Raw genomic sequence first — 27,611 nt, forward strand, 5'->3', positions numbered from 1 at the left:
TCAGCAAGGCCTTTAAAAAGTGCTGTTTGACAACCAATTCTGAAACGTCTGTTTTCAAAGCAGTCATAAAGAAAATACTAAGATGGTAGAAACACCAATAACACTATTCAGACAATGCAAGTACATCCTATTAAAATTACACAAAAATGTCAAATTAACATTTGGGGTAAACTGCTCAGAAATTTGACAAGAAAATTTTAAAACTGGATTAATGAAAGATTCACAAATGACTTGAGTTTTTTTTTAAAAAGGAAAACGAGAATGTAGTGGAAATGCAATTGAAAGTAATTGATTTACAATTAAAAATCAATAGTAATTGAATACTTGAATTCAAAAATGAAGTGACAATAATTTATTACTTTTCAAAAGTCATTGACTCAAGCCCGGTAAACATTGAGGTGCAATACAAATTGGTCTTCTTGCAACCCAGTAACTAACTCCATATTTTCCCCCTTTTTGGGTTTGGGTTTTGAAGGGCTGTTCTAGCCGCTGAAAGGAATATAATCCCCAGTACCATTAAAAAGAAAGGTTATAATTCGTCTATTTATTACCTTTCAAACTTTATATGATATTTGGTCTACTAACGAATTTGAATTGGCACACCGAGCTAGTCCTTGAATGTAGGGTTGATCTGGAAAGCTATGCTCTGTCCATATGGCCAACGAGTGCAAAAATGTTTTCTGAATAAATACTTGATCGCCGATCAAGGCATTGAGGAACAGAGCGAACCGACACTACGTCCAAGATTCGAAAAAATGAGCTCATTTACATCATTTGAACCACGCTTACAAACTGCCGTTCGTGCACCATTTGGTGATTTTTTCCGGCTTTGAAAATCATTGCCCATAATTGTTTTTCGACTCCGAAAGAAAGTTTTGTTTTGGGAGGAAATATTATTTTGGTTGCAAGTTGGGGAAAATGCGAAAAAGGCATGCATGGGATTTTTTCCTTATTTCAGGTTGAATGATTTCGACATAAATTGATTATAAAATAAAGAGGGCAAGATAGTTAAAATGGAAATAAGTATTCCCAAAATTTCCTTTCGACTTTTCAAAAAAACGTCAAGATTAGAAGCTGCCTTAATGGCTTGGCCTGTTAATCCAATGTTAAAGGTGGCAAATGAATTCATTGTCAAATGCTAAGATTATTATTGGCTACATAGCAATTTACTCCGTCTGTGCAATTATCAACAACATTTCTAATTGGTCGTAACAATTGCGGAAATCAATCACCACAAAAGGCGGAACGCAAAGGGAGGTTAATGGATTAGCATAAGGTACTTTTGAATTCTTGCCAAGCAAATTGATGTGACGCAGGCCGGATTTCAATGAAAAACATCGCCCTTTCTATCCATAGATCAAAGCCCTTGCATAAAGCCAAACATTTTTTTTGTACTATTAGCCACACAATAAGTGGAAGAAAAGTGTTCTTGAACTGTCCACAAAGCTTTTGTTCCTGTCCATCCAGATGCAATCAGGTCCGGAAGGTGAGGTATGTGTTTCTAATCTGAAAATCCAGACCCTCGTACCACTCCGCCAACGTGTGTTTGCTCTTCATATCAAGGGCCGCGGCGGTGTTCGTTTGCTTCGTTTGATTCGTTTACGCAGCCCTGAGAATGATTCATTCAGAGTGAGCCCATCGAAGGTCTGGTCTGAACGAACAACACTGATGTGAGAACAGATTGACAAGCAACTTGGAGACCAAAGGGCGGACGCATCACCATGGAGTTTGTACTTCAATATTGTATCACCCAACCTCATTGTGGGCATTATAACGCAAACAGTCGAACAACCTCTTAGTTTTGAGAGGCAATTTTTGCATCGCTTTGTTAAGGAAGTCCATTTTATTGCATAATATTTCTTTTGCTTTGGACTAAATGCCAAAAATTGGTGTGTTGAACAAAGAATTTTATAACTTGCTGTGACAGTGATCTCACTTTGATCAAAAGTAGGTGAACGTCCTTCATGAATTACATTGTTTGTAAATGTTGCTTGAAATGTTACAACACACTCTGCTTAAAACTTGGTTTTGTTAAACCAGTAATGTTCGTTGGTTTTCTGTTATTAAAAGATAAGGCAAACGTGTTCTTATTGTGAAGTAAACTGAAGGTCTAAGTACACTTTAATGTGTCACTTTAAGCTTGGTTGTGCCAGCCATGTCAAAATGTATGTGCAATGGGGATTGACTGTGAAGGCATTTATTTATTTGATTCACAAAATAAAGTGAGCCAGTGGTCAGCTGGTTTGTTTGGCTTCTTTGGTTGAAAGCAAGCAAGGCAATAGAGGTGAATCTGCTTGACACCCTGTTGCCAAACTACCAAAAGGAGTTCAAAACAAGGTCTTGAGTGGTTTGATTGAAGTGACATTTTTGTACCCTAGACCTTCATAAGAATCTAATAATAAGCAGCAACTTCAAAATTATCAAAATTTCAGGGGTGAGAAATGCAATAGAAACTTGTAGTTAGTCTGCACTGAAAAAAAGGATGAAATATGTAAAAGACGGTTGTTTTTTTCTTTTGACGTTGTGGATTAAAGTTAAGGCGAATATTTAAAACTCAATTAGCAGTGCAAAAGTGTGCTTTATGTATTCAAAAGAAATGCCTAATAGGGCGTCGGGGTACCAATCAAATCTATGATTTTGTTTGGGTAGGGATGACAACCTCATTGTTGTACAACTATTAGGAGATTATTAGGTTTCTATTGATTTACAATTAGGTATCAAGGACTAATAATACAATTGCAATTTGCTATGAGAATGCAAGAAAGAAACAGTAGCAATTGCTGCATCAGGCAGGCTGCATAGAGGCCGGATATGGTGTACTAGGTGCATATGAAGGCTTTGGTTGCTTGGCATCTTTTTCAAAGATGGTAATGGCTACAGAAGAAAATGAACAAGGTGGTTAGGTTACAAAACTGCACCTTTTGACAAAAAAAATCAATGGTCAGTGATTAAGAGGCCAGCCCAAAACTTGCAAATAAATGTGGCCTTTATTGATGGGGAATTTGCATGAAAATTTGCAAATAAATTTGCCCAAACATCGACACCGACACGTTCTGGAAGGCTGTAGGGGTTCTTTGAAGGTTTAGTGTTCTATTGTTCTTCATATTTTGCAACTCAACTTTTCTACTCAATGTGTAACTTACATTTAGATAATTACAACTCCATCGCTAATTTATCTTTCTTGGACCCTTTTGGAACCAAGGGGAGGTAGATCTCTATTTCAGATGGGGCGTGCTCTGTTGCAAATGAACAAGCGTCCTCACCTTGATTCTAAGAGCATTCCTATCAATGTGAATGCTGGCTAGGCAACAGAATCAACATTGAAGTAAGAAGACCTGGGAGTGCAGTTACTCGCTCATTCAGTACAAAGGATCTGGCCAATGTGGAGGCACCATGTTGACAAAGGAATCTAGCAGGAAGTCTGATGTTCCTCGTTTTATCTTCCAAACACAAGAAATCCTCTGAACATCTACGCCATGGAGCATCAAAAAATTAGCCCCTGATAGTGATTCCCGTTCTGATCCAGGAATTTCAGCGCAAGCCTCCTGACCCTTGTAGTGTTTTATCCTTAGACGGCAAACACACACCTGCCGTCTCTTGAGATAAGAAGATCATTATTGAGAAACATAAAAATAGACCCCATAGCCATGAATCTGTGTGAGTTATGGAGACGGATACGAATCCCATTGTGGCTTGTGATCCTCATGACATGTGGAGGGATCATTGGAGGTCTGTTGGGAGGATTCATGCTCACATTTCAGTTCGGAAACTACCATGCCGGTGAGTCATCGAATCCAAGATCACCGGAGGCTAGCTGCTTTATGTCTTGAACTTCTCTTGGCGCACGTTGCATCAGTTGCTAGAATGCAGTATGACATTTTTTTGAAATAGTAATGAAATCATAACTTATTCTGAGCATGGGGGGGTGGGGGTTATTTCATGACAAGTTACGCGTACAATGGTCTCAAACAAAAAAGATTTGAAACGCTCTGCTAGGGTTTTTCGAAAAGTGCAAATAAGCCTCGTTATGTTGTGATTAATATCTTATCAATTAAAAAATGTATAACATAATGATGATCATTCGTCAAAACATTTTTTTAAAGATCGTTCGTACTTGAGGTATTCCTTTTCATTACAACATGGGATGTGTTTTAGGGAACAATATCAAATACCATTTAGGGCAAGTTTAGGTACAATTCACAGAGTTAACAGGTTGGCTAAAAAAGCTCAAATGATTCCATTGCTTTTTAAAAACTCTGTTTGTTTCATATTTATAAAGAGACTTAATGAGTTTCAGAAGAATATTTAGTAACTTGAATATAATGCAAGCAAGATCAATTACGATAAAAAGTTTTAAGTGTTGCTGAAGATCTCCAAAAATTCGAAGTTAAGCTAGACCGGAAATTGATTGTAGGTTTTCACATATTGTGGACTGCACAATCTCAATTTCTTCTCATAACAGATCATTAAATCATACAAAGATACAGTCAGTCTACCCTGATACAAACTTTTCAAAACTGCTTCATTTCAAGCCATAACAATTTGTCATCAAACCATGCCCTGTAAATCCGGGGCGGACACTCCGGTTTTTCCAAACACCCCCAAAAACAAATGACTCATGCAGTTATGCTTAGGGATTACTATATGAGAAATTTGGACACCCTTTGTTATTGTTTCATGACTCATTCATTGGGGCTTTTAGGTACATGGTCGTTTCTTAGTGCCATTCCTGCTCTTTGGTGCCTCCATTTGCACTCGCTTCACTACTTCAAATCTCTGGATGTCGTCCATACTTCCATATCGCTGAAAGTGATTGCCCATTGCTCTTCAGCCATATCAATGGTGTCCTTCTTGGGTGAGTGAAACATTACATAATCTGTCCTAGTATTCTGAATATTTATCATAAGGTCAGCTTGTGGTGGTTGGGCTTACAGGGTTTAGGGTTGGTGCACATTGCTAATGTCAATTTTGAGGTTACTAACTCATAATAATGCTTCAAAGTTTAGAAATTAGGCCAATTCGAACAAGCCGATTTTCTCTGTAGACTCCATGAATTTTGTTTCATGCTTGCCACTAGAATGTGTGGATGTGGAGTTTATAATCATATCTTAACTGCAATCCATGTTAAAAGTCAGGATTACTCCAAATATATGGAAGAGATTAATGCAATGGTTTTGAATTCCGTAAATCCCTAGAGAAGATCACCATGTGTAGCTTATGTGTTTGCTCACAATTGAAAAAACAAAAGGAGCTCGGCAGCTTCGAAAATTTATCATTTTCCAGGGGTGACTAATTTTGCTTTTTGCCCAATTCTTTAGCAAAGTCATGTTAGGTGACACATTCTTTTTTGTTTACTATTAATCTTAGTGACTCATCATTGCTTGATAAATGATCATTAAATGAAAGAAGCGAGAATCTTTTGTGAAATCCAGCATAGAGGTAATTTGGAGTTACTATGAATTTGGGCAATCATAAAGTTTAGAGTACAAAAAAGATTATTGGTTTGAGCTTTATATACTGGTCTGAACGTTTTGTCCTTATAGCCCGGAGCATGATGCAACAAAGATTTAAATTGTGATTGATTCTGAATCTGCCACCAAAATGTCATATCGTTGTAACATTTTTGGACAAAATTATTGGCTGGAACATCTGAAACTTTGACCTTGAAAATAACAATTTTTCTTTCAATTTGAATTTCCCGCCTCTTTCACCTTTTCACTCTGACAGGGATGTCTTCCTCCTGTGACTTTCCTTGCCCTCACGGTCAACCAATGACAGACTTTATTTACATTTAACTTGCATTTTGTGACGTAAGACCGCTTAGCCCTAATATGCATCATTAAAAATCATCTAAATCTTAATCACAAAGGAAAATGTTCAATCTTTGGACTGAAAAGAAAGCATAAATCTTCCTTCAAAACTGTGATTTCATTTTATTTTCTTAAACTCCTTAATTTCAAACACATCCATTAGCATTTGCTGTGTGAGACAGGATATAGCAATTTTAGCATTATTTTGTTTTTGGGAGCTCCTGTGACTAGTTTTACATTGGGTGTATTTTATAGATTAGGCTCGAAATTTTGAATGTTTTTGTAACATTTGCTTGCACAGATTAATGTTAAATGCTGATGAAAAAGATATGTCCAACAAAAAGAATTAAGAAAATCTTGTTAAAATTCAGTTGTAGAACTTTGAAAATTCAAACAACAGGTTACGCATTATTTCCTTAAAAGAATGTAAGCCTTTGTCATAGGGGGTTAAAATTTGTGCTGAGGGGAGCCCAGTAAAAGATTCAAAGGGTCAGTTCTAGAAAAAAGGCTCGTCTTGCGAACTTCTTTTTTAAAAAAGTTTGTTTTTGACAATGCCGGACCAATGTCTCTAAAATCGAGTAGAAGACTGGAATCGCCCCAGCAATAGTTGAAATGATGGTGGAAAACTAAAAAGAAATGAAAATGCCAAAAAAAGAGCGGGAACCGCAAAATGTTGCAAAAAGAAAACTCTTTAACACCAATACATAATGCCAAAAGCAACTTGCTTGGCAGCTCCAAACTAGGATAACGAAGTCTCCAACACTATGAAAGAAAGAGGCATTCAGATTTTTCTTTCTATCATTTGTGGTAGTTCAGGGAAAGCAAACCTGAAAAGGAATAAAAAATTGAACCGAAAATGTTGAAATTTTAATATGCAAGTTTTTTTGCAATATTTGCATCCCGGTTGACCCTACTAATATCGTAGACAATTGACTAAAAATATTATGACCAATTCATTTTTTTTTTTCGTTTCAGCTGCCCTGACTTATCTCACGTTGGCCTTGCTTTTCCGTCAACCTCTCTTTCCTATCAATCACAGCTTTGTTTTAGCGGCCGTGCAGGCTTTCTTGAACACCAAATGGCACTTGCTACTACGATATCACGCCAAGCGATATCGGATGCTACTCGACGAAGGATATTTCACTGACCTGACAGCGCCTGAAGGTGTTTAGTAACCCACTAACTAGTCAAGATGCTTTGGTGAACCCCTCCCCTCGAAACAAAGGGTTCATTTTGAAAAACCGTTCGGCCAGAATTATTGAACCATCGAGCCGTCAAAATCGGCTTGAAACGGATCCTGTGTATTGTCAGATTGTCTATCCCCAGATCATGGATGATTTTTTTTTTATCTTGTGTGTCCTAACTATTCATGAAATAGATTTATATTTCGATCAAGCTTGGCGTTACCCCACAGGTGCATTCAGATGTTTACTTGGTTTTAAAAATGCTTTGAAGCGGAGAGATATTTTTTTTCGAACAATCATTGCGCTTACTCAATAACTTGGGTAATCAGAAAAATCACTCGCAATGTGTATGTACTGTTGAGGTTAATCATACGAAATGTTTTAGATTTGCAACGATTTTGGTCGATGTTAAGTGCTGAGTCATCAACTCTTGTGGGAGACGTTTCAAATCCTGTATAGGTAACTTTCCGAACAATTATGACAAGTAGATAAGAATTTAACAACATGTTGTATAAAACTGCATGGTTCATAAGGCACCAACACTTTAGCAATCATCATTTCCGACAAAAAGTGCAAGGAATAGCAATTTCACAAGTTTTTGGTGACTGGCTTTAAATACATAACTTTTTCCAAACTTAATATTACCTTCTTTGGCACAATTTCATGGAAACGGATGATGAATTGGGGTTGGGGATTGGAGGGATAATTTTTTTAGGTTCCATTAAGTTTTCAATTATTCCGGTCATTTGGGTCAAAATAAACTTTTTCACGAATTTTAACCATAAAATAACCTAAAGCCCGGGGATTTTGGGGGAAATTCAAGGAATTTGGTCACTTTTTAGGGAAAATTTAGGCTAAATAAAGAAAAGGAGGAAGTTTAGGTCTACCGTGGGTGACAATTTGTGTCCCCGCTTAATGATTTGTTTGACATTGATCCCCTAAGCTTTCATTAAGAGTAACTGTTAAGCACATAGGGGCATGCGTACAAATGATCTAACCAGCGGGCTAGTCTTGCTTAGTGGCGACTGTTAAGCCTCTCAACGTTTGTCGCCAAGATAATGTTCGAAAATGTAAATAACCGCGATCTTGAGGTCAGAACTCCCAAGGGTGATTGATTTATTTCCATCTCCAGGATTTGAGCAAGTCCCTGAGAGTCAGCATGGTTTCATGCCCCAGAGGAACTGCACGTCAAACCTGATCCAGTTTTTCGATCATCACCTGACGAGACAGATGGAAGCAGGGTGTCCAGAGGACGCAATTTATTTAGATTACCAAAAAGCCTTCGATTTGGTTCCTCACGACATCCTGGTTCACAAGCTCACAACCTTGGTCTGCAAGCTCCACTTTCGAGATGGATCCGAGGATGGCTGGGAGGTTGTTCGCAGAGAGATATCCTGAATGGAGTAGTGTCTGACCGGAAGGATGTGTCACCAATGGTGTTGTCCAAGGAAGTGTCCTTGGCCCTCTTCTCTTTCTGGCTTTTGCGGCCGTCCTATCAAAATTCATTAACTTATTATCAACGTTCATCGCATCATTTGCAACACGAGGATAGGGCGAGCAGTTGGGTCAGACTTTAGATCATTCTTCAAAAAGGAGTTGTAAATCCATTACATTTTAGAATTCTGTAATTGTAACGACCCAAGAACTAAAAGAATTACTCGTTACTCGTACCTTTATTGGCTCTGGAGAACGGCCTTTCATTTTTTTTATCTAGTAACAGCTGAGGAAATAGCATTTTTTTTGCTATTTCCATGTAGCATATTATGGACAATGAAATCGTTGTAAAATGTTCTGACTCTTAGCTACTTTGAGGGTGTCCTTGGTTTTTAAGCTGGCTGAATTTGCTGCTTTATTGTTCACATCTTCGCAATCAAATTACGTTGGACTGAAGACCTGATTTAGTGTAATTGTCAGGCAGGGAAAATCCTCCTTTGGCTTGAGTATGATGCATCAAATTTTTAAAAGGCTCCAAATTTCCACGGCTTAGGGCATTCATACTTCTAACAGGGAAGCTTTGCCGACTTAACAATGTCAAAAACTGTTTTTATAACATGACTTTTCCCACAGTGTTTAAAGCCTTCAACAATCATTACTTCATCCAGGGTCCCTATTGTGACTCCTCAAAGCATTATGATTGAACAATTATACGAAGGTTAACTGCAAATACTTATTATTGAAACAATATTGATACGAAGAATTCAAATGTTACACGTAAGGACTGCTTGAAGTAAAAAAGCAAACTTTCTGTACCGAAGTATGGTCTTGAGGAGGGAAAACCCATAAGCTATTCGCTATCTAAATCTAAAAAAAGTAACGAGTAACGCCATTACATTTTTTTTTCGAGTAATGGTTGTGTAACGAATTACTATTTTCGACTAAAGTAATTGTAACTGTAATTCGCTTCTTTTATTGAGGAACGATTAATGCTCTGCCAATTTCAATTTCCCCAAACATATTTTGATCTCGCCCCCTGTTCAAAATATATACATCTTTTTCAAAACATGCCACAGCTTTTAATGATAAACATTCAATCAAAATCAGATTTTGACACGCAGCACCTGTTTTTATTTGCTTTTGAACTCATCCATCTAACTGCAAAAAATTCCCTTTGACAACGAATGAAATTTCAAGACCCAGGAAAATACTATGGCCACGTGATTTTTTTTGTGGACTTCCTTGCCGTTGCTGGGATTGGAATCCAGGCAGTTCAAGACGAGAAATTTATTCATTTATTTATTTGTATATCTTATTTGATCGACCAACGAATTAGTGTTGGCTGATCCCTTGAATATACGGTTGATCAGGAATTTTCGTCAAAAACTTGTCCAAGTCTGACTTAAATCCTGCTACTGGATCAACGCCTACATACGCCCTAAGAATGTTTGAAGGCAGCAAATTGAACAATGAAGGAGCCCGAGAAAGAAGAGAGTTGGACTTCATTGTTCTAACTAGCCTGGATTCTTGAGGGCTTGAAGGTGCTCTCAAAACGCACATTAAGCCTCTACGGTCACTACAATTGACCCTAAATCCTGGGTTGGGACAAAGCTCATGAATGCTTTTGAAAACGTACAAAATCAGATACCTTTCGTACCTTCTCTGAGTACTGTACAATCCCAACCGTTCTAACCTCTCCCAGTATGAGAGCTCTCTCATATCTTCAATGTTCCTAGTAAAACATCTTTGGACCTGCTCGAGCTTTTGCAAACCTGCTGAACTAATTGGAGCCCAAATGGGAGAGGCATATTCAAGATGCGGCTGAACAATCGACTTGTACAGAGTTAGCATCGTGATACTATCTCTGGACTTAAACGTGCGATATATCCAACCACATGTTTGAAAAGCTTTACCAACTTTCAATTGGATATGCTCATCGAACTTTCCATTATCTTGGGGGACTACACCTAAATCCTTCATGGATGAGACTTGCTCAATGTCCATACCTTTATCATCTAATAGTGGAGTGTCTAATGGCGTCGACCCAAAGGTCATTGTGCGGAATTTCATTGCCTTCAGTGCCATGTTACTCGCAGCAACCCAGGAGTAAATGTGCTCTAGGACCTCTAACAGGCAACCGGAATTCTGACCATTCCTACCAACTAACAATTTTGTATCATCAGCATAAGAAGAGACACTGACATTACTACTACCAAGCTTCTGAAGCGGAGCAATGAAGATGATGAAAAGGAGAGGACCCAAAATGGAACCGGAACACCCGACTTGACATCATGTATGTCACTAAGAGATCCCTCAACCTTAACCACTTACTTCCTACCAGAAATGGAAAAAAAATAAAACGTGCACACTCAGCCATGAACACGAACTGCTGCACGAAACATGCACAGGTAAAGCAGGCAACGGATCCGTTGCCTCCGCCAAACATGCTGAGTACTACACATGGATGTGCTGAAACCAAAACCAAAACATACCCACATATCCATAGAAAACTGCATCATGAACAAGTGTCTGCTTTTATTAATAGGATTAACCAATGTTATAGCGGAAGATTGTGATTCAGAAAATGGCGTCTGCTTCAGTCAAGACACCGAAAAGGGTAAGTAAAATCTTATTTGTATGGCCGGTGTGTCAGCTGATTGGTTGGGGTTGATGCTTTTGCTTACAGGAGTCCCTTGGTATGAATTCGATTGGAAGACCTATGTTAGGAAAGACGTTCTAGATGAGGATAAAAAGGACCCTGTGGACAGATTTGGCATTCACTTGTTGAATAGTGTGGATATTGGTGTCAATAGAACCATTTTGAAAACAAGGTAAAATCTTGAAAGACAACTCCACAAAAGATGTCAGAGTCGTTATTTGACTTCTACTGTCCAAATCATGTATGTACCTTTAATCCACGTTTAGTTTTGAAAACTGTGACTATTTGGATACAGATTTCGCAAAGTTACGTGCTCAAATTGTGAAGCCAAATGAGGTGTAAAAACAATTTCGTCCTTAGAGGCTGGATTTCATTTTGTCACCTCTTATTAGTCTGATAAGATTGTAGTCTGGAGTACCGTAGATGCTAAAGTAATTGCATTTATGTAGTTCTTTATGGTCATTTTTTAATGAAATGAGATTTCAATCAGGGCGCAAAAAACATCACCTAGAAATAGAGACTTCATCGATAACAACAATCAGGAATAAAAGTTGAAAAATACAATAAGCAAAGAACTCATAGTTTTGCACGGCCGGAAATGTGACCAAATCTTTAAAGAACTGCCTTACATGGCAATATAACTTGAGAGTCTAAACATGGCTCCAAATGTCTAACAAATAAGGACTTTTAAGACTAGAGTAAAAATGGGATCGGTAGGTAAATATTGGTACCAAAAGTGTCAAATGTATTATTCATTTGTGCATTCATTTAAAAAAGGAGCTCGCTTAAAAAAGCAATACCCCCAATGCAGGTTGACGCACGGATCTTTGGAGTTATCGATCAGATTTAGAACTTCCAGGCCTTAAACCGTATAATCAAATACATATGTTTTTCATCTTTGTCATGGAAGTAAAGAGCACGCTCCTCATTCCTAAGGACCTGAACGGAAATTGGGATATTATGTATTTAATCGTCACTGAATCATAAGTAGTAAATGTACCTTCACTTCATAGGGCATGTGTCCTGATAATCAAAGTAGCGAATTACCAAAAGCCAGGGCCTTATATGCAAGTAAACCTGTTATAGGACATAAAACGTACTGTACAATACATATCTTTACCATCTCCAGTTANTTTTTTGACAAACTAGCGCAGTTATTATGGGATGGGAAGTGCGGTTTTGAAAGCAACAAAACGGGCAAATGGCGAATAACCGGAACAATATGCATTTGATTCATTTACGCAAAATTCCTAAATTCCATTGAAAATGTACCTTCACTTCATTGGGCATGTGTCCTGATAATCAAAGTAGCGAATTACCAAAAGCCAGGGCCTTATATGCAAGTAAACCTGTTATAGGACATAAAACGTACTGTACAATACATATCTTTACCATCTCCAGTTATAATGGACTTAATGGTTCTTTTCTCATACATACCCATACATTTCAATAAGGTTTTCAATGATAGCTTAATTGGATGTACTTTCAAGAGGTCGAAAATACATATTCAGCTTTGAGCTAATTGAACATTATGCAAGAAAACAATCTTTCACTTTTGTGATTTTGAAAATCAATGTTAATGTCTAGGAATTGAAAGTCTCAATATAATATGGGCATTTTGGAGTTGAAACTAATGAAAACGGGTCCATGTATTCGCTTCGCATTTTGTCTAAGGAGTGGCTACATAGATAACACATATTCCAATGGTATTCTAGTTCTAAGCAAGTAGGGGTGCTCCTGATTTCTATCAAATTGGTTTTTGAAAGCAACTTTCCAATATCTTTTGTTGTGAGTTTTCAGCCCATATAGGTAGAACCAGATATAACAAGAAATAATATATTCCCCAGAATATTCCCAAGATGGATTGAGTAATTGGCTACAGTGTGCGCAAAGGTGCGTTGATTTCACAGTCATTTTATTTCTTTACCAATAGTAACAAAGAACAACACCTTTAAAAAGCACCCTACTGCTTATTATCATCTATCGATTTTTTTGCAAGGGATCGCGGCACGAGTCGGTTCTCGCAACCGTTTCGACGCTGCTCCAGCAAAACAGTTTTTGCCAAAGACGGCAAGGCCGATTCCACGCGCTCCTCTCGGGGAAGGGCCAGCAATGTGGCCTCTGAAAACCGCATGGGAGAGAATTTGGGCGGGTCTTCCGCTGCACTAGCCCTGGTGGGTGCGTCATAGTCCTCGTCATCTGCGTCGTTCTCTTCCTTGATGGTGATGGGCGACTCAGGACTAGCGCTCATCATCTTCATCTTCTTGGAGGTCGAAGCCATCATGATATCCTCCTGGTTCACCTTCATGTCCATGATTCCGTTGACATGAACCAAGCTAGGTGTATCCGCATGCAAATTGGGCGGCAAATAGGGTCGCTTTTTGGGGAGTTGCGGCTTGAAAATCCCGCCCCTCTCAATCATCTCTTGGGTGGTGTGTTGTTGCAGAATTGTAGGGATGGAACACATGGAGGGGTAGGAGTCATTGATTGGACTTCCATTGGGGTCCTCCTCCTCATCATCACCTCTGGATTCGTTGCTCTTGTTGAGGACCTCCTCTGGCACGAGTTGATTGGTAGGGTGCCGACGAATGACGCCAGGTTTGGCGATCGGCAATTCTTTGGAGACCTCTTTGTGCTGGTCGAAATGCTTGCAGACGCCCTTGCAGGTATCCAAGATCGGCTCTTCACCCTCTTCGTAATGGCCGTGCTTGAGGTACTTGAACTCGAAACTGGTATTGCTCATTTTCCGGTCCGAAGGACGAAAGGCCGTCAAGCGGAGCTGAAGGCCGGCCTTTTTAATGGCTTCGATAACGCCTTGGTCCTGCTTTGGGACCTTGCAGGTGACCACACATTGGTTGAACACCTGGCAATCCTTGGCAGGAGGCTGCTCGATCCGTTTGAAGAGATTATCATACCCGTCGTAGCACACGGTGTGTCTGATGGGGTCGTAGAGGATGAAATTGGCACGGGCACCCGAAACCAACTTGAAAAAGGACAGCATGAATACCTGAAAATAGAGATCATTCGCAAGTCGATCATAAAAATTATGATTATCGCAATGGGTGTTTTGCAGTAGGAAAGGACTTGACGCATTTCTCGTACCTTAGTTTCACATTCACAGCAGCTAATGGCAGGGTTGACGTCATGGAGTTGAAGAGGTCCGCATTCTTTGGACTTGGAATTGGTGATCACTTCCGAAAAGGCAGATGTGATGAATTGGAAATCATCCACAGAGAACAATTCAATTAGAAGTCGGACCTGTTGCAGTTTAATTCGATCCTGAAAGTGAAAAAAAAAAGACAATGCCAACCATTCCAGTCATCATCATTGTGTTTACCCACAAGAGTCTGCTCACAATGGCTTTACGATTCTTTGAACGGATTTTCCTGTTTGAGATAGCCTTGGTGTTTTTTCAAGACTTTAGCATCCGCTTAGGGTAAAACAGGAAAACCTGTTCATTTTGGTTTGGTCTCGACCTAATTTGATGCCAAATATGTAAGAGCTATCGGCTATTGATCCATAAGAGATGACAAAAATGAATGCCTTCTATAAAAAAATCAATATCTACTCTTGATTGTTCAAATTACTCCAGATATTTTCTCTTTGGCATGGGGTTGCGAGATTAACAAGATGTAAAAAATGTAGAGGGTGACTCAAACTAGAGAAAAAAACCTAGAACTGACAAAAACAGAATTCAGCCAATTCTTGCATGATAAAGGATTTTGAGTTTTCTGGTTTTTTTTGTAAAATTCCAAATATTCAGGACCTTTTTCAAATTTGCTTAACATGTTTTTAGAACAAAAAATGGTCTTGGCGATTTTTTTCTTCTTAAAATTAATGCATGGACAATGTGCCTTGCTTTTCTTCAAAACGGCATTTGTCGTCTTAATTACCTCCCTTGGTATTTGAAAAGGTACGAAATACATCAATGCCACCCCATTTAATTCAATCATGTTTATGGGCTCCCTCTCATTTTGAATTGGTAATTCATCTTTTTAACTCCCAGTTTAGACTTTTTCCGTGTTGACTCACTGGTCACCCTGAACATGTACGCAACCTCAATAGACACGGGATGCTATAGGGCTTGTCAAGTGAAGGAAATTCAAGGAAAAATTGTGTCCGGTATCCTGATTTTGGGCACTCTGGGGAGGGAGAACTAAGACAAACATCACAATCAACTCGCGCTGTCCGCCCATTGAATTTTCTATAATCAAGTGATCGTGAGTGAGCTGTGTTACAAAACCCAATAAAGTGAACATGTTTGGCGTAATTCGGTGAAAGCAATATCCAATTGGCTCAATGCCACAATGATATTTGCTTAAACAAGCAGGTAAAATGATATAAATGTCCAAATTCAATGCATGCACAGTGCAGTGTGCCTGGGCATGTAGTCTTTGATTTTCCTCCATGGAATAACGTCAGTTGTTAACGAACGCGTTCGCTTGACAAGCCCTATGAACAGGGATGCTTGCTTACCTCTTTCTTTTTAACATAAAAGTCCTCAACGCCAGAGAGGCTTTGAGTGGAAATGGGACGTTGATAGAGATCCTCATACCGTTGACGGATCACTTCGGAGAGATTGGTTCCACCCTTGGAGAACTTTTGTAGGGGAGTGATGATGTTAAGCATGAGGCCTGTATTTCCCATCTCAATGTAATTGTCCTTCACAGAGGCCACTCTTGTGGTGATGTGCTCTCTGGGCAAGATGAGTCGGCCTGTGTTGTTTGCGAAAGAAATGGGTAATGTAATTCATTCCTTTCTGTACAAATCCGTCGCAAATTTACATTGATACACAAGCCAAAAGATGAATGAGATTGCTTTTGAAATGTGCATAATTCGCTTCTATAGCAAAAGTTTCAATGCATAAAAAAATTGAAGTAAGAGAGGACCAGATCATGTTTAAAAACAAAAATGAAACACTTTGTAAATAATCTACCAAACTATTTCTGACGACAATTTTTGCAATTATATGTGTACTAACACTTAAAAAGTACATACATGCGTAAGAACGTACTTTTACTGATTTAATCATTTTCGAGTAAAGGGTTGGGTTTCCAGACGGGTCCGCCTTTTTAACAATTCTATTGCTACTAGATGTAAACAGGGTCCATCAATTTTGTATTCTCAGATATGGATAAAAAAAAAAAGAATTATTTCAAATGCTGAGGCATCTTTGTCATGGAAGTTGTATGATTATAATTGTGAAGACTTGTTTGAATAAGATATGACTTCCTTTTGGGGACATTTTATCCCACGAACGTTTCTTGTTTGCCTTTCACTTTTGCAGAAATCTTAAAAACAGGGATTATTTGTTGATTCCACCAGACAAGATATCAACTCTAACCATATTTCTTAGCCATATACCTAGATTGATGGAAATCTGGGGCTTTAAACAAATCTTTGCTATAATGAGGGACTTACAAAATAAATACACTCATGACCTAGCTTCACTCTACATCTAGTCCTCCTTAACCATGAAGGAATTCTAATGGCGCAATGTACTTTGGACAGTGAACGAACTTAAAAAAAAAAAACTACTTCTTCGGCATCAAACATTGCTTTGCAAACAAGTAAGATTTTTTGTTCTTCAAACTTCATCTATTCAACGCGGCAAATGGATATTCGCTTGATCTTGGCTTACCGAGGTTTAAAGGGTCTGAGCCTCCAGAGGTCGTGTTGAGGATCGACCTCTGGAGGCTCGCCTTGGCGCTGCGTCGGAAGGCGTCTTCCAGATTCAGACTCTCTGGGGTGTCGGAGACCGCCTCGTTGTGGGGATTCAAGTGAAAGCGCGGTTTCTTGCACTTGGGATTTTGGGGCGGGCAAATCCGCAACACGTCGCCATGTTCGATTTTGAAGATAAAACACCAGTCCACGTCATCCGGCAGCTCTCCCACCTAACCAAACATAATTTGAAGATCAACATTGCTTCTCACGAGTTTCGCTATGCAAACTTAGAGTCATTCAAAGGAGATGGGCACCCCAAGTTAGTGGGCAAATACGGATCGAAGTTATCAAATTTGTCTGATGGCAATGTTTTCTCAAGGTGCTCATGTGGACTTGGCGTCGTCATCTTTTAATTGGGATGCAAATTTTCAGCAGATAGACGTAGACATTGAGCACAAAAACACATAGAATGTGACAATGAGATCAATGCGGCATTCAAACTTGGACATCAAATGGCCATGAAAGTCGACCCCTTTACTAGAAGGCGAGATTTGCCAGCTTTAAAGTAATAATGTGGGTAAATTTTGTGACAAGAAAATTAGGTTTGAATAGACGTTTAATAGAAGTTTAATAGAATAGTTTAATAAAAGTTTACATTCAAACAATCTATGCAAAATGATTGAAAGATACTTAGAGGGTAATCTAGAGGTCAGAAATGCAAAATAATAATAGGTTTTATTTCATTATTGGCTTTAATGATCAAACTTCAGACTCAAGAACAAATCTTTGAAAACTATTTCATAACTTGAAAGCTAGTTCAAATTAAGTAAAATTTTCATGCATTTTGCAGAAATGGGGCAAGCCCTAAAAGTGTGCTGAGAAGCATGTCGGAAAAAGTTAATCACCAAACCTCTTTCATTATGGGTGGTCAGTTGTTCTTCTTGCACAAGGTGGGCACAGACGTCCTACGTGTAAGCTCACCTGAATGTTTCGCTTCTTCTTGTTTGTCCTCATGTTAATGTGAAGTAGATTGGGATGTAAGTGAAAGGGATTCATGTCCACAGCAACGTCTGCTGGGACCAGACTAAGTCTCATGTACGCAGGGCGATTTGTCTCGGGAATGTATAAGCGACCCTAAGAATAAAACCGACCGGATTCGTCAAACAGCATCTTCAACAATCAAGATGAAATCGAAAGAAAGTTCATGACCAAAAATCAAATCCATGCACCTAACGCTAATGAAATGTTAATCTTTTTAAATGTTTCCCAGAAAAGAAAAGGTTCTACTTCTACTATTTCTGTACTTTTTCTGATAGAGGCAAATGATCTTGAATACATTTCTCCTTCGCAAAAAAAAGAAAGTTATGCCTTACCTGTAGGTAACCACCTTTGGTTTCCCTTGTGATTTCGGATGCATGTCTGAAGAGATGGCTCCGACTGGATTCAGGAAGGCCGATCTTTAACACGTCCGAGGAGTTGGGCAAATCCATGACAGTTTTAACTGAAATAGTCATGGCATTATCTTAGAATGTACAATCACTTGTCGGCAAAAATCCCGGTTGTTTGCGTTCCAAGAGTATTATTCTTTTTTAAGTCGATCAGTGTGCAATAAAATGAATAATCCCTGATTTTTCTTCTGTAAAAATTGGTTTCAATTCCCAATTCTAGGGCTTGGCCTTGATTTCAAAAGTAGCATTTCGTAAAAGAATCAACATTTCCCCACAAAAAGGTCAATCACCAAATTTCTCTAGAGGAGTCCGCCTGACCTTGAAGGCCAATGCATTTTTGTGAGTAAATCTCTTAGAATCTCTGATTCAAAACCCAATAGCGGAATCAGAAATTCCGGTGTGTGTTACAGTACAGAGGCTGAAATTACCTTTGGGACTAGTGAAATTTGCATTCTGTCTCTGATGCTCGTAGGGATCCGCGACAGTCCGTCTCGGTTGGCTTGGAGCCTTGGCATGGACAGCCTTGTTGGCCTTGATGGGACTAGATTTGAGGTTTACTTTCAAATTTTGAGGTTGGAGTTGTTGCTGTTGTTGCTGAAGGTGTAGCTGCTGGCGTTGTTGTAGCTGAAGCTGTTGTTGATGGAAGTTGAAGAGGTGGAAGAGTTGTTGGCGTTGTTCTTGCTCTTTGGAGATACGCAATCGCAAGCTGATGTCTTCTAATGATGGTTGTCGCGTGTTGGCATTGTATTGACCGACCCAAGGCCCCAAAAGCGGCGAGCCATTGAAATTGAGCCTGGACAGACCGAAGAGTTGTTGCACTGAAGGACCCTCTGGATTGTTGATATGCTCAGAAGGAGGCGACTCTCTTTCCTAAGTAAGAAATTACGATCAATGTTTGTTTAGTGGTCATTTCTGTTGCATTCTGAACTATCCGCTAATTTGATTGCACAACTGTAAGTCAGCGTCATTCATTTTCAATCCTATCTCCGTCTAACGTTCCTTTAAGACTGTATTGTGACATTTTTATATTGTGGGTGTTGAAAGATGCATTCGAAAGCTTGAGAGTACAGCCTAACATTTGGTGATCTATAGTCATGAATGTTAATCGTTCCATGTGGCCAAAGAATACGTAGTCAAAATTCAGTAGGTCAGGTTCTAGCTTTGGATTTTGTCTCTAGATAAAGGAGGCTTTTGTAACTAAGAGGGAAAACTGAGTGGAGCTAAGCAAGCTCTATGAATTTTAAGCTCGCTTCATGGCCGTAGAAGGTATTAAAATTGGTTTTACGACATGCTAGGCTTAAATTTCGATTCAAGTCGTACTAGCATTATGAGTAAAATATTCGTCTTTTAGGGAGTCAAAGGTGTGTGAAGCGCCATTTTTATGGGCAAAGTAATGACAAGTCTAATTCTTGATAATCTGCACAAAACACGTGGAATAAGTCTTGATCTATTCTAGTTCTAACTACATCATGCATGCATTTAGTGATATCGTCGAGATAAGATTTGGGTATCTTTTTTTCTGGAATCATATTTCATGAGTAAACAAATACGACTGATCCCACTTGAAGTCTTTTAAGATGATAACAGGCTCAGAGGAAGGTTATCTGATTACTCAGGGCTTTTCACCATGAGCCTGATTCTACCTTCCTTGATCACTTTCTTTTCCAAGCTCACCTTTTGTTTTCATTCAAAGATGGGCTCCAAGTGCTATAAGTTATATTCGCACCAAAGTAGGACTATTATTAGATATGTTGACGATATGAAGAATTAAAACACACATCAACCGTGTTTCAACCAACACATCTCAAAGGTGTTTCATTTCAGCTACGCTTTGTGTTAGTATAAATTAGGTCAGCATTTATCCAAAGGACATGCTTTGATTTGAACTTGTTAAAAATACAAGTATGAGGTAAAATTTAGTTGGTTTACAGCTAATCACCTGAGGCAATCTCAGAAAAATGTAAAAATAGTGTAACGGTCGTTTTTCATACCCACAGTATGAGACAATCGCCTGCATTGATACGTATATCAAGTTCAATTTCTTGGCCATTTCAACTTCGTACTTTTATTTGTTCTTTCTTCATCTTTAAGTTTGTCAAATTTATGATTGATGTCTAAAACATGTTTGGGCTCAGCTAAATCTCAAAATATGTTGATTTTAGGTCGAAATCATGAATCAGATCAGATTGACGTGATATGTGAAGGGATCTTTTCTTTCAAATCTACGCTATCGTCTCCCTATCCGTGCCATATTTTAGACATTCAGTATAAGGCGCATTAATAGTGGATCATTTTCGTAACAGCGTAGTACCGCTATCTAATTTGCAGAAAATAAAGTAAGCACATTTTCAAAATCGTTTTCGCCCCCCTGACACATTTTGAAAAAGGAAAACAAACGGAGCTAGCATGCTTCCTTGAAGCGCTCCTTACACCAAAAAAAAAGAAAAGAAATATTTGGACTTTTAATTTGCAGCGACGTTTCAATCAATTGTCATTCGTTACAAGAACACAAATTCAACAAATCTGAAACATCCTGCTATGTCTTAAATCAACAACTAATTAAACAGGAAAATGTCCCACAAACAAGAACTAAAGTCGATCATGTAATTGCCGGTCAACAAAGATTGTGAATACCATGCATTTAAATCGAGGTCTGTAAAGCGTGTATGAAATACACTACTAAGCAAATAAATACGGCAGGAAGAGGGTTTTAATTCTTACCTTATTCGATCCCTCAACGAAACTTCACTGTTTTTCGAGGACTAAATATCAACACTCAGGGTTCCCCATCGATCTTCAGAGTGATTGCACTATCTCATTTAACTTGAATTTGTTGCCCAGGATACTCTTTGCTTACTTAGAAGGGATTACAGGTGAGAGGAAGGTAATTCGACGAATTATTTATCATCTATTATAAATTTAGATATTTCTAGCTAATCACCTAACATTGTTACAGGTATTAGTCACCCTAGAATGAGCGATCTTACGTCATTCTCGTCATAGGTGCATCAGGGCCGCTAGGACGATTCCCGAAAGAGTCGTCGAAACGACATCCATTTAGATACGAATAATTCCTCAAAACAGATGAAGGAGCTAATATGACGGACCTACGGTCGAGATTTAGCATGTGATTGGGAGATCAGGGTCAATTGAGGGACCCTGAATTAGACAGGCTGCCACCTGTGGGATTGGTTGCACAATTGCCAAATTGACGTCCCGCTGACCAAGTTTAACGAATCTGGCATAAGTCAAGCAAACAGTGAGGATGAGAAGAAAATCAAATCATCCACCAAAATCGACAATGAGCTAGATTGAATGGGCCAGAAATGTTGGCAATGTTATATCCGATCTACTGGATTATCCAAAGATGAAATTCGATATGTATTAGAATGTCACCATTTTTTGCAAACACCAATTTGAAATCAAGCAAACATGGTTCAGTACAATTTAAAGCCTGCAATTAGAACTGAGCTTAGCTGATAAATGAATATTTCGTTTGAACCCACTGTGCATTAGTTCTGGTGTTTTTCTCTCTTCGTTCTTAAACCATGATTAAATGAGACATCAAGACCAAAAACCAGGGTGCCAAATTTGACTTTGCACTTTTTATAAACTTTACTCAGCAAACATACTCCAAAATGCCCTCCTTAAACTTTAATGGTATGAGGCTACGTCTTAAACACAAACCTCATTATTAAGATTTGAACTTTTGATAGTTAAACTTGCCCAACTGGGGACAACGTATGCTAAAAGTATTGTCGCTGTCAAGGAGTCAAAGAGTTTTTGATTCCAACTGATCGTTTTGATGTGCAGGTACTGCTCTAAACTCCACTTATTCAAAACTAGGGTAAAATAACATATCTTTTTAAAGAGGAATTCATGCCGAAAACATGGCCGCTGGGGGTGACTGGCCTCCGAAACGAGAGAGAACCACGTGGTTTCGTGAACGCACATTTTGAATTGCGACAGCATTACATTTACCCAGTCGCATTTCAAAATATGCGTTCGCGAAACCACGTGGTACTCACGGTACTCCCTCACTGGAACAAAGGAATTTTGTGACAATAGACTCATCTGGCTTCAAATTGGCCCGATTCTGGCTTCTAAACTGATTTACATTAGGGTAAGCCTGATTGTGGCGGAACACTTCTCTGTGGATGCCTAAGTACTCAAGGATTGTGAATATGTAGGGATGGTATCATTATCTTTTTTTTCTTGGTTCGAGCACAAAATTGAGATGCAAAAAAATAATGGAGGCGCGCTATCTGTAAACTATGAATGAAGGATAGAGCTTGTTGCCTTTGCAGTTTAGATGAACTGCTATCTTGTAGAAAAAAGAAACGGCTTGCACAACATTGTGAACTAAAACGATAAAACACTTTGAGAGACTCGCATTTTACATTAGCAGGGCTTGAACCGTTACCGAAAAGAAGTAACGTGTTACCATTACCAATACTTTTTAGAACAAGTAACGCGTTACCGTTACCCTCACTTTTGCCTAAAGCTGAAAAAACGTTTATACTATTTTTTAACGTTTAGTAAATATAGAGTGAAATAAATGACTCCAATTCTTTTATTGTAAAGCTTAGAATTCTCTTTGGAAACAAAATTGTAAGCCTTTCTACATTGTCCAAATGGATTTTCTTTTCCATTGGACACTTAGCCAACCTCACATTACATTTCTTTAAAACATTTTTTCAATCATTACGTGAAAAATGAGTTACTTTCTGTTCGGCTGAAAACCTGGGACAGCTCATAACACAAGGTGTGAGTATTGTCTTCATTTTTTCCTTACAGAAAAGATGACTCAAAATCGGGGCTCTATATTTGATTTTTTTCGCCGTTTTTTCTCTACATCACATGATTCAAGGAACCGAGTCAAAAGCGTACCTTGTTACTCAGGAGAATGAAGTGCAGTGCCTCAAGTGCACCGGGAATTCCCATACTTCTTGGAGACGTAACTTGAATGGAACTCTGAGTGGTTTGGTGACCACCGACCACGGTAGAATACCTTTACCTGGCGAAAACCTTGAGCTTCCATTTGGTGTCACTAACCTAATGTTGACTTAGTTTGGTTTTACATTGATTTCACCTCAGATTTTCCCTCTTTGAGCGATTTAGATGGTTATTCGATTTTGATCACAGACATGGAGTCAAGCAAGTGGGATTTACGTGAGCAGAACTCTTTATTGTTGATTAGACCAGTTTTGAATCATACCAAAACACTTGTCGTTGAATTCCTTAAAGGGTTTGAATATGTTGTAAAAACATGATCTGGATCCACAGGTTGATGAAGATTTTTTTTTCGGAGAGAGTTATAGTTCAGTTCAGACGTGGGATTGATACAAATGTATGGTCAGCTCGATAATTGAGGTTGCGTGGTATTTTTCCATTTTATGTTCAGTTTCATTTATGTGCCCATCTTACAGGAATGTGTGGCTCTAATTCTAGCACTAGAGATGAGCTTGACGTTTAAGACCCATTCTCCAATCTGACTTTTGAGCCACCTCAAGAACCAAAATCGAGATTTGATAAAAGTTTTGGTCCAACTATTGCGTTTGAAATTTAGAGGATGCAGCTTTGGGGCGCTTTATCAACTAGTTCCGTACATACATTAGGCTTTAGAATAAAACCTTTGGCCAATATGATAAAAATGCTGTGTTGTCATATTGGATCTTCCTTTGAGCATTTGATCTGATCAAATCTGCTTATTATGAGATTTGGTCTTTGACAGCCGGTGGCAATTTGCGTTGCCAATAAGTTTTGGAAATGAGTCCCAAATACCGGAATGCAGTATTTCTGAATTAAATTCGACTAGTAAATGAATCACGGTTAAGAAAGGTCAGTTTTGGTAAAAAAAAAAAAAAAATAAGCGTGGGGTCTTTATATTCACAATTGACGCCTGAGTCTGTTTCATGAGGATTTTTGTTAGGAACATACTGCAGCCACCAATAAAGGCATAATTACTAGAGTCCTTCAAATCAGGTATAAAAACCATCAAGTGACTTGAGTTTTCCGCGTTTATTTCAAACACTCTGAACATCTCGAATGGGAACCCTGATCGAGGGCTTCTATTTGATTTTGGATGAAATTTTAGGTGCTTATGAAAGCATGCTTTCCTATTTCTAGGGTAAATCAGGATATGCCAAAATAGTTGTTTGTGCTTTTTATTATTCATCTCATAAAAACGCCAATTTCGTCGGTCTTGGGTATCGGAACAACCTTATTCAGTGGGCTCTTCCTTTCGATTAAGCGGTTTTTGTTCTTACTCATCACATGTACAGGGGTTATTACTAGATAGACACTAGCATCAGGGATAAAGTTTCGTTCTGAACCTGTAACAGGTTCAAGTTCTGTTAAGTCAGGTTTCTTTTAAGCATTTAATTGGCCACCTGTTGAAGCTCATAATTCTCTAACTTACCTTTTCTTCCGGTAAGTCCATGATAAAGTTCGAATTCGTTGTGTCACCTCAAACCCTTGAAGCACTTTGATCTCACAGGCAGAAACTTCTCGCACATAAAAGCCTTCAAACAGTTTAGAGATAGTGTCTTGCGTGACTGAAACGGTGTGCCAATTTCGAATTCAACATTATCGTTCTCCAGGCATACATACGACATTGTTATCTCTCTCTCCTCTCACCTTATGGAGATTAAACAAATATGCTCACAGCATCTCTGCACCTTTTTGAATCGATAAGTTGACCCCCCAAAAATTGAAATCTTGTCACCTTCATGTCATTTTCGTAAATCGGACTCTCTCCCCCATTGACATACGTGGTACTTTCAGGCCTAATGAATGTGGACTCAAGGATTGGAAGCGTCTTGGACCCCTCCCAAGAGCGACAGTCATCATCACTTACCGAGATGAACCCCGTTCAACGCTCTTAAGGACCGTGGTAAGGGATTGATGTTCCTGGTGGTGGTGGTCCATATTCGCTGATTTGTCTCATAATGCATACAGGGTTGTTCAAATATGTCAAGACAGGGTGATACCCATGATTCATGGAGTATCATGTAGAGGTACTGAACGTAATGCCAAGTATTGCTCTGAATCATCCGTTTAAATCAGTACTTTGTAATGGTGGCATTGTTAAAAACTGTACTTTGGAATCCGATCTTAAAGGTGAATTGAGCAATATGTATGTCTTTGTTAAGTTACGTCACATGACCTGTATCTAAATATATTTTAACCACTGTTAAAGACTTAAAATTTACCAGTGTTGATTACATGTTGAAGCATCATAGATAAAAATGATTCAGGTATAAAGAAATCATGGCTCAAATGGGAGGCATATTTCTAGCCATGAGAGGGCGACTGTTTACCTTTTTGGCTGTAGAAAACTATTTTCTAGTTTTCAGTTTTCAGCAATGAGCTACAATCAAATATATTTCATATTTTACATATAAGTTTGGAATTCATTGAGGCGAAAGGAAAAAATCGAATATTTCGAGACCGATGGGGCAGACGTTAGTTTTTTCTATAAACAAGGCCTTTGATTCTATTCTACTCGCCTATCTTTCTCAATGAAAGTATCAAACGCTACACTTTGGCGGTCTTTAGGCCTAGAAAGGAAGGCTCTACAAAATCTCGCTAGAAGGCGTTACAGCATTACGTTACCTCCTAGTCGGGTGTAATCAATTTTACTTTCACGTTCAAGCACCCGAATAGGATGTAAGACAACGCTGAAACGACATCTAGCGAGGCTTCAATAAGAGAGTAATCTCCAATCATGATAGACTTCATGACTAAACAAACCTACAAGCAAAGAGTCATGCTTTTAAGGGCATTATTGTTTATTGAATCCGGCTGGTGGCGCTAGTACAAAAAGAAGCAAATAAAAATGTCACATTAAATAAAAATTACGGACATCCTTACCGCTACGCTGCTGGGAATGGGATCCCCAGCACTTAAAGATGAAAGATTTGCATGTGTTATTTAGGTTTCCATATGTATAATATCCGATCCACCAACGAATTAAAGCTGGCGGGTCTGACTAGCCCTTAAGTGTAGGATTGATGTAGATTGCTAATTAAAAACTGCTTCAAGTCTGACTTGAAAGACGCCACCAGTTAAAAACACTTTAATATTGCTTGCAAATATCAGTAGAAAGCAAATCAAACAATGACGGCGACCAAGAAGGAAGATTGGTCAAACTAGGCTCTCAAAAAGCACATTAAGCCTCTTAAAAGATTAAGAAAACTCCAAATTGCCCCCATGCTAGATTTCAAAAGAGATTTTTTTTTTGGTTTGGTTTTTCACGGGCTTTTCTAGCCGCTACAGGGAATGTAATCCCCAGTAATATTTAAATGAAAGGTTATAATTCGTCTATTTATTACCTGTCAATCTTTATATGATATTTGGTCTAACAACGAATTTGATTTGGTAGACCGAGCTAGCCCTTGAATGTAGGGTTGATCTGGAATGCTACTTTGAAAAATTGTCCAATTCTGACTTAAAAGATGCAACCGGATCAACAAGGCCTGCGTATTCCCTACGAAAATTAGAGGGAAGTAAATTAAACAATGAAGGAGCCCGAGAAAGAAGAGAGTCGGACTTCATTGTTATAACTAACCTGGATTTCAGAGAAATTGAAGGTGCTCTCAAAACGCACATTAAGCAAGCCTTTACGGTCACTATGATTGACCCTAAATCCGGGGTTGGGACAAAACTCATGAATGCTTTTGAAGACGTGCAGACTCAGGTACCTTTCAAACCTTTTCTAAATATTGAACAATCCCTACCTTTCTAGTCTCTCCCAATACGAGAGATCTCCAAACATAATCATGTAAGACTTTCAAGAACCTAAAGATGATGTCCTTATTTTTGGGCCACTTTAAGGGTTAGAAAATGTACTTTACAAGATAATTCAAAAACGCGGTACAAACGCGAAAAACGCGATTTGACTCCAATCTCGTGTCCGCTTTCTTTCTCAACCAGACAATCAAGCATATCATTCAAAACTTTTTCCCCACTTTGATATCAATAGTCAATATCCTCCCCGGATTTTTTGCCTTTTCCTTCTTTTGGGCTCCATCAGAAAAAGCGATTTATTCTCTTGTAAAGCTTCTTGACAAGCCATAAATCCGATTGACCCAATAAATATTTTCTCGAAACGGCTTCACGTTATCGGGGATTCTGACTTCAAAATTGACATTTCCCTTGTTTGAAGGTGAGTGTGATTGAGCAATCTCCCGCTGATCTTTTGGAAGAGATCATCCTCATTGATGATAACAACGACGATTCCACCGTTGGCAGTGAACTCTCTGCAATCGCCAAGGTTCGGGTTTTGCGGAACGACAAACGTGAAGGACTGATTCGCTCCAGGATCATTGGGACCAAGGCAGCCACAGGCGAGGTCCTTGTGTTTTTGGACAGTCATTGTGAGGTGAGTTGATGTTTCAATTAAGTAATT

At 38.8% G+C, this 27,611-nt stretch overlaps 3 protein-coding genes across 3 annotated transcripts in view; 2 read left to right on the forward strand and 1 right to left on the reverse strand.

Moving 5' to 3' along the window:
• The first annotated feature begins 3,292 nt into the window (after positions 1 to 3,292).
• On the forward strand, positions 3,293 to 7,205 carry LOC131892309 (heme transporter hrg-1-like). The gene is made up of 3 exons (XM_059242113.1): positions 3,293 to 3,780; positions 4,703 to 4,855; positions 6,786 to 7,205. The coding sequence occupies exons 1-3, from the start codon at positions 3,648 to 3,650 to the stop codon at positions 6,980 to 6,982; spliced, it is 483 nt and encodes a 160-aa protein (XP_059098096.1). The 5' UTR covers positions 3,293 to 3,647; the 3' UTR covers positions 6,983 to 7,205.
• A 3,652-nt stretch (positions 7,206 to 10,857) lies between these two features.
• Positions 10,858 to 27,611, forward strand: part of LOC131892306 (polypeptide N-acetylgalactosaminyltransferase 2-like) — a gene marked incomplete at its 3' end in the record, with an annotated part of 43,674 nt that continues 26,920 nt past the window's right edge. The window contains 4 exon segments of the mRNA XM_059242109.1: positions 10,858 to 11,045; positions 11,115 to 11,259; positions 24,986 to 25,094; positions 27,369 to 27,584. Coding sequence (XP_059098092.1) covers positions 10,889 to 11,045; positions 11,115 to 11,259; positions 24,986 to 25,094; positions 27,369 to 27,584 — 627 coding nt within the window.
• Positions 12,982 to 24,772, reverse strand: LOC131892304 (uncharacterized). Its single transcript, XM_059242107.1, has 8 exons — positions 24,621 to 24,772; positions 18,628 to 19,069; positions 18,125 to 18,252; positions 17,733 to 17,885; positions 16,729 to 16,981; positions 15,564 to 15,802; positions 14,190 to 14,366; positions 12,982 to 14,094 (listed from the first exon to the last, which is right to left on the reverse strand). Exons 1-8 carry the CDS (start codon positions 24,639 to 24,641, stop codon positions 13,051 to 13,053), a joined length of 2,457 nt encoding a protein of 818 aa, XP_059098090.1. The 5' UTR covers positions 24,642 to 24,772; the 3' UTR covers positions 12,982 to 13,050.

The sequence above is a fragment of the Tigriopus californicus genome, chromosome 12 (assembly GCF_007210705.1).
Source record: "Tigriopus californicus strain San Diego chromosome 12, Tcal_SD_v2.1, whole genome shotgun sequence".
Classification (NCBI taxonomy): domain Eukaryota; kingdom Metazoa; phylum Arthropoda; class Copepoda; order Harpacticoida; family Harpacticidae; genus Tigriopus; species Tigriopus californicus.